The sequence below is a fragment of the Sceloporus occidentalis genome, unplaced genomic scaffold, assembly GCF_023333645.1.
Source record: "Sceloporus occidentalis isolate IW3139 unplaced genomic scaffold, rSceOcc1.0.p SCAF_11, whole genome shotgun sequence".
In the NCBI taxonomy this organism is placed as follows: Eukaryota; Metazoa; Chordata; class Lepidosauria; order Squamata; family Phrynosomatidae; genus Sceloporus; species Sceloporus occidentalis.
In genome coordinates, this window is record NW_028316991.1 from 19,513,716 (window position 1) to 19,528,286 (window position 14,571).

Below are 14,571 nucleotides of genomic sequence, written 5' to 3' on the forward strand. Positions count from 1 at the left end.
CGTTCTACAGATCAAATGACTTTATTAGAAGAAAATAATGTATATTTAGAATTATCAGAACATAATGTAACAAGTCCCTTTCTCTTCCTTATGATCTTAGAACACTGACAAAGGCAATGATCGGCTGCTTATGGTCTACCCAGGCCACTTGGTAGTCTGCAACAGCCCATCCACTTCGAATCAAATAGGAAAAGATTGCAAATGGCCCTGGTGATGGACATACTTAAAAAAAAACAAAAAACAATCCGTTGACACTCTTTGACAGCGTCAGCATTTGCTCACAAATTACAGGATGGTTTTAAGCTTCCCCATAGGACCCCAGTACTTTGACCTTGCCGCTTAATGGTCACGCATCTCCTGTGCGGTTCCCTACTAAACACCTGACAGCTGCCACCACCTATGCAGAGAAAAATATGGAAGATCAAAGAGGGCCTGTTACCAGGAAAAACAAATAACTGCAGCCAAAATAAGGCAATAGAGCAGCCCCAAATCATGATGCTCCCTCCACTGTACTTCACCATTTGCCATTTTCCCAGTAGCCTTGTGGGGTGCCAAGGTGTCTTCACCTTCATGGTGTCCTGCCATGGACTTAATACAACACGCCTGCAATCCAGTTTCATTGATTGTAATCCAGGTTTGCTAACTCCTGACTCCAATTAGCTTTCGTTGAAGTGATTAGCCTAGAGGTTCACATACTTTTTCCAACCCACACGGTGAATGTTTAAATTTCGTATTCAATGTGGACAAGAACAATACAATCATTTGTGTGTTATTGGTTAAAATGTTTTTTTTCATTATTGTAACTTAGATTTTAAGACAAATTTACACATAAATGCTGGTAATTACAAAGGAATTAAATGACACAAGTTGAAAGACATAAATGCAACATAAGAAGTTACTGAATTTCAGAAACCATTGAGGATACCTGGAATTTCGTGTTTCCCACTTAGGGTATACGATTGTAAATTATTTTAACTTACTTGGTATAGAAAAGTACTTGCTGGAAAACATTCTGTTCTTTGCCTTTGTCACCAGCACAGCTTTTAAAATAACTAAACTATTACAACGTCCTACTTCTTGTGATTTTTATTTGTAAATTAATGTACTTTTAAAGTATTTTGTTTATCAGTGGAATTTCCAGATTTGAGTCATAAGGTTGTCCAACTCGGAATTATTTATTACATTTTCTGTCCTGAAGTTCTCCTGATCAAACCTTACAAAGGCTGCCTAAACCAATCAACAACTTAACAGAGAGAGACAAAAAGGAGAGAAATGATTGTGCAGATCCCATGGTATACATATAAGGTGGGTATATAAATGTATATATCGGTTATTATAATAGTGACAGATAAGCTTTAAATAAGACAATCACTGAGAATGTATCTGTTCGGTCTGATTTCCAATGAAAATAGGACACATCGATATATTTTCTAATATATATATATATATATATATATATATATATATATATATAAATTTGTAACAGCTTACATGGATGTGCTGAGGCCAGTCTTGCAGCAGTTCCGCGTGACGTTTCTTAATTGGATTATTTGAAGTTAAACACGTCAGCCTCAAGTGCACATCATACATTTGACAACAATAATTCGATAATGAGGTTTGTTTTTGTATAATAAAGAAAACGTAATCAGATCACAGAAATGATCGTGTTGAGGTTAGGGATCCCTGTTCTTTGGTTTTGCTTTAAGAAGATGCCCTTAAGGTGCTCCTAAACCTATATAAATAATTAATGGCGAGGGGGGTTTAGAAATCCAATATCCCCTTTTATTGTTGTACTTCGTTTATAATATAAAGTAGGATTTTTAGATATGATAATTTACGAGTTCTTGTAACAGGTGCCTAGGGTACCATGTTTTACAGCCTCATAGGTATCATATGATGCCACAATGAACCAAGAGGGATGAAAGAAACATAGCAGATGGACTGTTGCAACCGTTTCAACCGTCTGTGTGTGAGCGGCTGCTATTACAAGCGGATACTTACGGGGGAAACTTACAGAGGGTATTAATATTTACTACCACCGATAATGCCATTTTGACAGTGACTACGCAGAGAGTACTTCTTGCATATTTTGTTAAGATATTGTAATTTTCATTGCACGCCATTATTAGTTCCCCATAAATAATTAAAAACATAATTGAACAGGTACAGTATACAATGGATTTTGTACTCACGTGTAAATAGACTGACCGCTGCCCTGAGTCTCTATATCCGCCAATTCAATGGGTCCAGAACCTGAAGAAGAGAACAGAGTCAGAGAGCATTTCATCTGCATTACATTCCTGCTGGGCTACATAGGGTGCTTAACTATGACACCGCCAGAGTCATCAGCGTTATTATATGTGTACAGCAAGACCAGACCTTTTGGCTTTTATAAGATCTAGGCTACTGCTTCTAGCAGCCATCAGACTGCTGGGGAGGAGGGCAGCTGCAGCAGCAGGGCTGCAACATCTGGGCCCAGGGGCTTAATTTTTTTTTTAATAATGTGCAAATTAATGATATCCCTAATGATTTGATATTATCCATTCTATTCCGGAGTACTTTGTGATGCCTTTTATTGGGGGGGGGGGGGGGTAACTTGTATAATGTCGCTGTTTGCTTAACATTAAGCAAGATTAATTTAAAGTTCGGGGTTGGCGCAGTTCATTTCCATGACACCGGTGTTTATTCTGATACTACCTGGAAAGTTCAATACTAATCCTCGTTCCTTTAGATGTTGGTGAGGTTTGATGCTATTGATCCCTTGGTTTCACCGAGTCGTCTTTGATTTTATGCTATAGTGTTGGATCGCTTCCTCTGGCTTTAATGCTGGATTAATGCAATGCGTTTCAGGCTCGGTGCGCATTCTAAGCTCCCGGGCTTATTAGCATCTCCGTCATTTGGCAGCTAATTTATAGTTTGAAGAGAACCGGTTACCATCACATCATGCAACAGAGAGCACCCGATTATTCGTGTTAACCAATTATTGTTAGAAACGTTGAGTGGTTTGCGACATCTTCTATAATGTATTTTCAGCCTGTCCTCATTGTTGTGTGGAAATATTGAGTGTCTCTCAATAGGACTAACAATTCTATAACAGTTAAAAATGTTGGAGGGGAATGAAGTTTATTTGTTATTCGCCCGCTTGCAGATAAGATTAAGATCAATAGATGGGCATTGAGATGCCAATTTACATTAATTGTAAATTTCAACAGTTCTCCCCCAAGTTATTTTGGACTTATCTACCTTAAAGGTTCTTGATATTAACCTAAGACTGATCTGTCAGAGGCTGATTGCTCTACCCAACCAACATCATTTATCTTAGTTATCATGGTGCAGATTATATCACCACCAACACCAACCACCAACACTACCAAACATCCTTTGTATATGGTAGATACATCTGCAGCACGGCATCTATATCAAGCAGGTGAATTTTATTAAGCAGCCATTGGCCTTAAAGTGCCCTGTGCCATTTTGTCATCCCCAGTTTGTCCATGGAGAGTAATGCTTCTACAGCCCAATGCTAGATCATGGCACATATTGATGTCCTGTCTGTGAACTTTCTAAATGCCCCTGAGCTTTACCCACTTAATAGCCCATCATGCAGATTCTATGTAGCGACTTTGGAGTTTAGGGCTGTGTCCTCTCGTGGGTGGAGACAGTCCTAACAGTCGCTGGTGGACATTGTAATTATATATGTGTATATATATATATGTGTGTGTATATATATATATATATATATATATATTGACAAGGAATAATCACACATATTATTAAAGAAGGAAGTTAGCATGGGTGAGATAATATATCCGCAAGGTGGTTATATATTACATTATATTTTACTTATTTACTCAATTTAAAATTTACACATGAGGAATTCACTGATATTACGCTCAATGTTTAGGACCAAATCTCATATTTTTCTCCTTCTTTTAACTTGTTAAAATGTCCTGTGAGAGCATGAGGTCTGTTTCTTTACACCGCTGCGTCTGTGCTCCCTCGTGACGCTCGGGGATTTAGAGCCGATTGTTGGGATATGACATAATATCCCTGCGTTCAGCATTAATCACCGACTAACGATGGAACAGACCTCACGCTCCTTTCATTCTGGGCCGGTTAGAGAGAGAGAGAGATCACACGGACAGCCGAAAAAAAGTGAAGGTGCTATACAACTCAATTAATAATTATATAATAAGTGTCAACATGTGGAGACTTAGTTTCCTCTCGTAGCGTTACCTGATGGCGGTCTCGCCTGCAGGGACTGGGACACCATTTGTAGCTTCTGGGACATTTGCAGTAATGCTGCTCTCTGTTCCTCCTGGTTGCTTATCAGGGTTGCTAATAAGGCTGAGATGTCCTGCTGTTGGGACGCTGGCCTGCGATACAACGTTGGAATTGGATTTATGACCTCGACAGGCAGACGTACGTATATATATATATTAATTAAATGAATGGATGCACTTAATGGATACATTGTCCTACTCTTTGCTCCTGCAGTTTAGGAGGTCTACCCTCCTCTTTGCTTTCACTTACTACACCAAATGAGAAAAGGTGGCCTTCAGCTTTGTGTTTGTTGGGAAGCGGAGGTAGAATTTATAATATGGCTATTAAACTATCAGAATCGTAGCCAGAAAAAGGTAAGATCTAAACTTATGGTGATTTAAATTCCATTTCTTCCTTCATACAGACTATTAACGCTGATTCGGCTGATCGTATGAAGGGGACACTTGGCATACCTCTGCAGACCACTGGATTGAATGGCTTTTGGGCTAGACTTCCCGGGGTTGTTTCTCTTTTTCTGCATGCTTGATAACTCATTCTTCAGTTTCCTCTCCTTCACGATCTGCATCAGCTCTCCCAGCTCTTCCTGGAAGAGAAGACGGTGGATGCTGTGACGCAGAATCGAGTGAATCCTGAATATATTAACGGAACTGTGAGAAGATTCTTAAATAGAACACCAGTCCCACCGGGGCATCAGCGGGAAAAGATAAAGCAGAATATTTTATGGTGTTTAGTGCTGAATAGCCATGGGGGAAAGGAACCCCCCCCCCCAGCAAGTCTTTCCTATTCACTTTATTATGCAACTGATCATTTTCCATCCATAGCGAGGAAGTCGCTCTTACCGAAGAATACTCTTTTCTGTAACGTTCGATACGTTCACTAAATGTAACAGAGTATTCAGTCCAGAAGCTTGCTACAAAATAAGTATAAGAAGCAGCTGCTTACAGCCTTCATTGGACTTAAAAAGAGAAACAGATCCAAATAGTAAACCACATTTAAAAAAAAAAACTAAATCTGCACAAAATTAAAACTTTGTTAAAGCTCTTGGTAATAACAGTAAAAGTATTTGGTTAGTGAAGCACTTTAGTGCTAAGAATATAATAGTGTGAAGGTTTTTTTTTCCCCATTTTCACATTTTTATTTTCCTCGACTAAACAAGAACATGGTGCGCTGTCCAGCTTTGGAGAATCTTCAGCACCATCTTGAAAGACCTTTGGATCGCGTGAGGGCCACGGGCCACAACTTAACAGGCTATCGGTGGGTTATTCCACGCTATTGGAAATTATATCTAATAGACATGATGTGCCCAGAATGACGATCTGTTACATATTCATGAACTTCTCAAATTCTGTAGATCGATTTGTCTAATTCATGTTAACATTAAGCTCCCTGGTTTAATGCCAACACAGCTGTATCAAAGAGCTTATGAATTCCTAGGAAGATATAACATTAAGTATCTTCACAAGAAAGCCCCATAACCTGCCCTTGATTCATGTCTGTCAAATTTACATGCTCATCCTCGCGCTCTCTCTCTCACCTTCCCACTCTCCCACTATCTTTGCACTTCTTACATGTAAGAGCATTTCAGCCTCCGTTAAGATGAATGAAGATGTCAGCAATGTTAATTAACTTAATTAATCTGCTCGCCTGTTATGGACTTCAAGACCTAACAGTCTGGACAGTCTGTGCCGCAGGGTAGAAGGGGACTTCAGTTGGATGCCACTCATCATTATCTTTATAATAGCACAGACTTGGGTAACTAAGTGAGTTACGCCGTATTAGCAGCAAAACACCCACTTGCCTTTAAAGTAAAATACACCTAAATATAATTGATAATCAGATCACGCCCTAGAGGCAATTTTACTGGCATTTTGCCCTTATCTCCTTGAGCCAATTTTACTGGCTCTTTAGGCTAAGAAACATTTGGTTGTAAGTAGATAGCGTGCGTTGTTGCAAATGTCAGGTATTCTAAATGATACAGAACCGGGGGCCGGTGATGCTGCTGGTTACAGTAGCATGGATACCGTGTCCATTTGGCCCCTCAGAAAGTGACTTCCCTTTCATTTTGGAACGAAGGCGATTTCCAGTCCGTTTAAGTTTTGCAACAAACATAAACAAAAGTCAGGGCCAGACTTTAAGCAAACTTGGAATATATTTGTTCCTACGGGTATTTAGTCCGGGTATTTCCAGAGCAAATGAAGTTGTAGTTCTACTTTTCTACTTTGTGACATCTATAAATACAGATGAAAGGAGAACCTTTTTTAACCCTTTAGAAGCCAAGTTTAGTGAAAAACCTTGGGCCCTGCCTGTCCTCCTAATGAATTTTAAAGAAATAATCATACAAATGCTGAAAACAGGAAGTTAACGTGGCTGTTCTCCTGGTATACAAGAAGAGTGGGCTTCTAAGACCTATACATATTATTTATTTTAATCTAAAAATGACAAAATATAAGTTTTAATATATATAGAGCTGAAAAAAATATAGGAAGTAGCTATCAATGGGTCATAGAGTCACCTTGGTGAATCCTACCCCCTAGCCACGTCTTCAGCCATGGCTGTTAAATCAGAAGTGTCACTGTTTTCAATTCCAAGTGTTGGGAGGTATTAGATTCCATAAAAACATTTGAAAAAGAATGATTTTTACATGAAACGTCTATCACTAATACGGGGGAAACATCACAGTACTTGTGGAAAGTCAGACGCACAGCGCAGTCAAAGCTTGTCACTTGTGGTTTGGATCACAATCAGAAGTTAATTAAAAAACTCTTTGAAGTACAATCTGAATAATCTCCACGGCTCTTACAATCCCACAATTTCAATAAATTGGACGCCTGATCATCTTTTCCAAGCTTTGATCTTCTCACTAGGTTTGTCCTCCAAACTAAATAGAACAATTAGTGTGTCTTATTTTAATTCTGATGCCACCATGCTCATGACTTACGCAATTAATGGGTCTTCTGCCTTCCTTTCATGAACCACGCATAGAATTTGAGGGCAGATAAGAACTTTTTGGTTCATCTAGTCTGCCCATATATTAATGTTTTGTGTTTTGAATTGATTCACGGATAACACACCGAGCAGCACTCCCACACACATTACCACAAGAGTTTCACAGCACAAAACCAACCGAAACTTATTCTGAGGCAGGCGCGAAGGCAATGACTTTTCTACAACCGCGTAGGATCACAGCTTTTGTTTGAGACATTTAAACTTAGATCGTTACGTGACGGCATTCTTATTAAGAAGACTCGGCGTGATAAACACGCTTCACGAGTTCCGGAATGCCAAGAGAGGGAAGAACACCCCCAATGGATGATGTTACATCAAAAAGTATCTTTAAACACTGTGTAGGATTATGGCTGAGGGTGTGAGTAGGAAAGGTCGTAGGCTTCACTAAAAAGGTGGGTTTTCAGAGAGCTCTTGAAAGTTGCGTACAAGAAAGAAAGTCTGAGGGGAAGGGGAAGGGAATTACACAGGAGGGTACAATGTGGGGTAAATCCTGAATACGGGATCGAGAAGAGGCAATGACGATAGAAGAGAGACGAGGGTTGTGAGAGGAATGAAGAGAGAGGTTAGGGCTGTATTTGGATAGAAGGGTAGAGATATACTGGGTGTGGGGTTGTTAAGGGCTCTGTAGAATCAGAAGTTTGAATTTGATTCTGAAGGGTATGGGAAGCCCGTTGTTGACATGCCAACTGAGGACCTTCAGGTGATGAAGACCTGCTTGGGAATGATGGAGGAGGCATTTACGTGCCAGAAGCTGCTGGGTGTTCGTTTTTTTAAGGATTAGTACTCATAACATAATAGTCATGAGAAGCGCGTAGGATACAGAGGAAGTGATTAGGATATCATCAACATGGGTGGAACATAGACATTGAGGACATTCGAAGACCATAAGCCATGTTTTTTAGGACAATAATACATACCACATATTTTGCTTTTACAAAAAAATAATCATAATCTTAGACTGATAATCAAACCAAGGTTCAGCCACTTTAAATCAAGACAATATTCTAAATACATTTGTGCCCCTGGAGTATTCCTTTGCAAAACACTTGACAAATATGCCTATATCTTTACCCGCCATAAACACCTGTGCCCCCAAATTACCCATTTATTCAGTCATTCTGTTGTCTGGAATTCACAAAACTTAAAATAAAGTAAACTAAATAGTTTATACCTTAATCTGAATGGTCACTTTTTTCAGATCATCATCTTGGTCCACTGTGAGGTCATCATCATAGAAGAGTGACAATGGAGAGCACACGGTCTGGAGATAGTTTGCAAACTTGGCTTTCTTCTTTTTACTGAGGTTTTCTTCGGTTTGTAGCAATATACTGGCTTGCTGCATGACCGCGTTGGCTGTGGCATTATCATAAACCCTAGTTTAGGAAAAAAACCTATCATTATTATTACTATGTGGAGGAGCTTGAATGCCGCAGCATGGGATTGCCTTCAATAATTTAGAGCTAGAAGGCCCACATCGCAAATACGTCTGTGTTAAGAAAATGACATTTTTAATGGTAAATGTGGACAATGCATACTGCAAGGTCATAAGTAACACTTTCACTCTTTACTTTTGCAATTTTGTTCTGAGGAACACAACCATGAAAGTAGACAGTATGGCGCAGAACCAATAGAGTAGACACATATTATTCTTTGTAAGAAACCCCTTTTGTTGTACAGGACTTGCCCTCTAAGTGTGGATATAACACCTGTCCCACGATTGCGCTGTTTCTCATCAGTGCTCTGAAAATCACGTCTTGCAGAACCCATAGAAAACTGTTAATTGTGGTTCATTGGAGGCTAATGAGGTTCTAAGAGTGGTAGTGATGCATATATGCCCTGGTTTCTGATATGCCCCATTGACCACAACACAACATGGTGGGTCTCCTGACATTTACATGTGTGTTTTTGGCACGTAAAAACCATTTGGCCCACCATCACTTCTGTGGGAGACTTATCTAGCACCCTCTCAGTGAAGTAACGCATCCCTTCATTACATCTTAGCCTTCACTAGATTACGGCCTCTTGTTCTAACATTTCTCAAATGTGTCTCTCTTTACCTCCAAGCCGTACACATTGAGACCCTTTCCTGATAATTTTTGTCCTACAAGCCATTTAACATTTTGTCGCCCTTCTGTGAACCCTCCCCAGAACATCTATATCTATATTTTACCAGCACTTAACCCCGTGATTAGCTGCTCTTCTTGTATTTATTTGTTGCCCTGTACATAATAGAAAATACCCGCCCATTGGTTCCCCTATTGTCATACTAAAACTCATAGGAGTCTATTTATTATTAAAGATACTCCATACCTTTGAAATGTATCAGCGAGTAGCGCTATGAGCAGGTTTATACAGAGAATCGCTGAAACGCCCAGAAAGGTCCCGCATAGTAAATAAACCATTATCGGGTCAACGCCGTACATATCTTCAAACTTGTAGTCATCAACCAGAGTGATACGGAAAATGGTGAACATCATCTGTGGCACGGTGGACATGTTGTCAACTTTTCCTACATAGAAGGAGAAGAAGCTGTCCGATTTAACTTACATACGTTGCATATCTCTTTGAAGAAAAAAGCCTCCTGAGAAGGCAATGCGGGCGCTGCAGCTGCCAACAATCCTGAGTTTGCTAGGTGTTTGACCTCTTGGTGTAATCTAGAATTTCACCAGCAAGTTGATCCAGAGAGTAATCTGATTGCCGCTATGGAATGAAGAAGGATGTTTTTCCCTTGTTGTGGCATTATTGGTAATTGCCCCAATTAGGGATTTTTTTGCCTTTTTTTTTTGGATAGAACTTTAGAACTAGATATGGGTGAAAGGTGGAACTTGATGGACTGAAGTCTTTTTCAACCTACTATACTATACCATACTAATGTATCTCATTACTGTTTAAAGTGAATAAAACATTATTATATTTAAGTGAGAAATGGCAACTTTACATAAAAAAAACAACCACATTCTGAATATTAATTGCACTCAATTAACCTTTTCTGTCCCTATAATATTGTTAGCATATAAACTGTACCTCCAAAAATGATCCAGAAAGCACAGGCATAAGGGATGTAAAATTCCCCGTATAAAAACAGGAATTTCAGCACGTCCGTTATAATTTTCCCAAGCATCACAATGAAAGGACCCAGAAGCCTGAAAAAAAAGAGATAAATAAAGCATTATACACCGGAGGGTTATAAACATTTAAATATAGTATACAGAGCCACAATTTGTATTTTTTTGAAAGAAATCTAACAATGTTTTTAAAATATGCTTAAACTATTTGTCATTAACCAACTGGCAGGTTTTTTAACGGAGTTGGCGAGTAACTTCTTAGAATCCTCACGGCGGGCTGTTAAAGGGTTTCAGGGGTCCATTAATTCATAAAGTTACCAGGTATGCTTAATATATGTTTAACCCATGATGCCGTTAACCCTCAATGATCTATCAAGGGAGGTAATAAGAAATGAATTACAGAAACTGGCCACAGAGATAAAATGTGTGTAGCATGTCAGTGATCTTGTGTGCTTATTATAGCTTACAGCCCAATTATATATATATATATATATTTATATATATATATATATATATATATATATATATATATATATATATATCGTGTCATATGCCTAAAGAGGGGCACCCTTGTTTAGGGATTGGTTGGTCGAGGCATTGTTAGGGGCCTCTTTACTGAGACTTATTATGTGACTCTTTAAACTATTTAGGCATTTAAAAAAATAATAATAATAATGTGTATTGGTTTTTTTTGCAGAATCTGTAAACATTACTGTGACTTAGAATTCCGCGATAGCCTCATACCGAGCAAACGTTCTGAGCATCTAGAAAAGAGGGATGTCAAGGGAGAAAAGAGGGACTGTCCACTATAACGAGGGACACTTGGGCAGACTATAAGAGTTTGGATTAAATGAGCCTCCCGAGGCAGCCCTAATACCTGTCCAACGCACTCGGTGTACATTCATGCGCAGATATGTTTATCGGCCTTGCCCATCGTTGTGTTGGCAGTTGATGCAGATGCTGACCTCTGACTAATGCCATATAATTAGCGTCGTATAAATAAAACCGCACGCACGCACGCACGCACATACCGCGGAGTGCCTGACCTTGACAAACCAGTCCTAATTACATACGGAAAATGCTCAATTACTCTGCTGATAATTTTCCGAATTAAGGAATAATTGAGAGATACTTTATCTTGATATATATATATATTTTTATATCTTCCGTCTAACTGGTTTTTGTCTAATAAATGTTTAGCTTTAACCCTTTCCGTGCAGTTTTATGACAATTATTGGATTGGCCAAGCACTGACCAGATTGTTTAACCTCTTCAAGTCTTAGGTTACGCACCGATCCTTTATGTAAACTTTATATAAATGTAACCAACGTGCATTTTTATCGAATACATGTTTTGTGACAAAAATGATTTAATAACTAGTTACTAATTGGGGATTGACAGCAGAATCGCCCTTCCCTTTATCTGTAACTTAAGCCATAGGAGTAAAATAGTAGAACACAATTGGCTGGAATAATAGAACCTACGGAAAAGCCATCGCTGTGTTTATAAAATAGTGATTGTTCTCTGTATTTAAGTTGTAACAGTGATGACTTATAACGCGGCTCAACATTAAAACCGCAACCGCTAACCGCCAAGGGTGAGCATGAAATAACCAACGTGGCTGATTCCGCCCCGTGAAGACCCATTGGTGTTAAAAAACCCAAAACTACTAATAATTTCTGATTATTTTTTATCCGTGTTATGTGTGTTGCTCAGACTGACTGATGTAAGATAATGAATTTGCTTTTCTTTTTTTATCGTAATGCTTTTTGTGTCATTATTATTATTTTTGTGGCACTTCTTTTTGGTGCATTACAGATATTCTCTTTTTATTAGTTTGTATTAAATGCAATTGGTCCTTGTGATGGAAAAAGTAATAATGTTTCTCAAAGCTTCAATTTTTTGAAGCATTAAGAAACCACTTGTTTGTGTCTCCTTACCGGATGGCCCGAGCGTGTTTCATCAGCCGCAGCCAAAGGAAAACAATAGTGACGGAAAACACCCGTACGTGAGAGGCGTGCAGGTCGGGGTTGTTGTGCACCACCACGTCGGCAATGTGGGTCAGGATAACGGCGAGGAGCAGGAAGTACACGATCCAATCAAAAACATTCCTGCCGAGAGGACAGTAAATGGTTAACTTTGTATAATGCAAGCTGGAAGGTTTACTTAGTTCCATACATTTCAATATTCTTGAACGATTCCATTTAAAAAGGCCGGAAAAATGTTAGAAGAAGCACTTTATTTCTCAACTGTTTGGTAAAAACACAGGGAATGCCGACTTAAGGTATATTTCTTTATAAACATAGAATGTGATGGCAGATCAGACCCATTCGGCCCATTTTTCCGGATGCAAAGATTCAGATCTTAATCAGTCGTCGGTCTCGTCTTAGATTCAGGAGCCGTATGTCTGTCCCATGCATGTTTTAATCCCCCCCCACTGTATTACCCTCTACCACTTCTGCTGGGAGGCTGTTTTCAGTAAAAACCTTTCAATTGTCATATATATATATATATATATACATACAGTATATATACTCTAACTCAAGGTCTGACATGTTGATGTCCGTGTAGCGGTTCCAAAGCCATAAATAATATCACTGGGATTAAAGGTGGAACCAAAATCAAGTAAAACACAAATGTTTTAATCCATCGAAGTGCCCGGGGCTTTATTCCAGAATCAATACAGCCAGCAACCTGATTTAGCAAAACACGGGGGGCCGTAAAAAACGAGGACCTGCTGCGGAGGTAATACGATTTTGTGTGAGCCGAGCTAAAATAAATGCTTTTCATAGGGCTCCTGCTCGCTGGCCGCAGTTGCCAAATGTTAACTCTTTAACGGTGTTGAAATACTACCTTTCTGTTTACCGCATAATCCCATTGGGTTTTCTGCAGTCGGGAGGACAAGATGAGCCAAACGTTCCCAAACGCTACATGTCTACACCTCGAACACCGCGAGGATCTGGCCACCTGCAGCATCGAAAAGGTTAATCCCACCTTCGGGGGCCACTCTATTAGTGAGCCAGCCGGCTACAGACGACACGGTCGGAGGAAACAAATTCAAGACGGACAGAAAGGAAACATTTTTTCTCTTAGGAGAGCAGAACTGTGTTGAATAACCCAGTGGGCAAAGTCACAGGCATAACACACCATCAAAAACTAATTGGATTCTGACCTTAGGGAACTGTCTCGTTGAATGAAAAGAGTTTAATGGACCCAGTGGTCTTTTCACTCCTTCTATTTTTAAATGGTTTATAATTGAGAACTGGGTTGCAGATTAAACTAATATTCCATACAATACGTTCCCGTATCTGTAACACAAAGACTCCGCGTTTACCTGTAAGGCACGATGCAGCCGGAATCTGAAACGCTTCATGAAACTGCTTTATACAAATACTAATTCATATTATGTTATTTTTTTTCAGTTTATGTCCACATCAGTTGTTCTAAGTAAAGCCATTTTAATTTTAGAATGGGGCTCATTGGGTGTTGGGTAGATAGGGCAGTATAAAGAGGTGAAGGGCTGTTTCCTCTCCTGGGAGCGGGGCGAGACTGATGAGGTCAAAAAGGGATCGTTTACCGTCCCTGACACCCAGCACTATAGAAGAATACATGTTAAAGTTCTCTGTAACCCTAACCCACCAGCGCTGTTGTTGCCCTCCTCCTCCATGGTCCGACCACTATTGCCACTGAACGGCTGCTTGAATTTCATGTGCATATGGGGGATTCTGCAGAACAATCTAAATCTAAAGGGACCAGGCAGCTTTCTATGCATTAAAGTGCATATGATGGATGGAGTGTTTCTTTACGCTGCGTTTTATCAAAAGTCTGGTTTCAGTGTTGGTTATTTTAATATAAATGTAAAGGGGAACTGTCCGATTCCAGATCCACGCCAATCCTAGTTCTATTGCCGTGTGCGGCGAGGCAGGGAGAGAACTCTTCGGGCTGGTGGTGGGATTCCAATATAACCATCACTGATGGATGTTGAGAAATAGAATTAACATTGCTGCGCCTAAAGTCCGTATTTAACCTTTAAGTCCATGTGATCCTTAGACTTCTTAAACTGTTGCAATATATTCTATAATAGTACATATTTTCCAGACTAGATATATACCATCGAGTGCTCTGTGGGGGGATGGGTTAAAGAATAGGGGCATAATGGTTCACTGGACCACTTTAAGCCCCACCAGCTTTCAATTATTTACTTTCCTTTTTTAAT

At 39.5% G+C, this 14,571-nt stretch overlaps 1 protein-coding gene across 1 annotated transcript in view; it reads right to left on the reverse strand.

Annotated features, from left to right (window-relative positions):
• Positions 1-372: 372 nt before the first annotated feature.
• The window catches only part of LOC149305676 (uncharacterized), a 49,334-nt gene continuing 35,135 nt past the window's right edge, over positions 373-14,571 (reverse strand). Inside the window, exons 13-20 of the mRNA XM_089477287.1 lie at positions 12,296-12,466; positions 10,315-10,433; positions 9,601-9,799; positions 8,462-8,663; positions 4,737-4,867; positions 4,237-4,376; positions 2,193-2,253; positions 373-397 (exon numbers count right to left, since the gene is read on the reverse strand). Coding sequence (XP_089333413.1) covers positions 373-397; positions 2,193-2,253; positions 4,237-4,376; positions 4,737-4,867; positions 8,462-8,663; positions 9,601-9,799; positions 10,315-10,433; positions 12,296-12,466 — 1,048 coding nt within the window. The remainder of the gene's footprint in view (positions 398-2,192; positions 2,254-4,236; positions 4,377-4,736; positions 4,868-8,461; positions 8,664-9,600; positions 9,800-10,314; positions 10,434-12,295; positions 12,467-14,571) is intronic.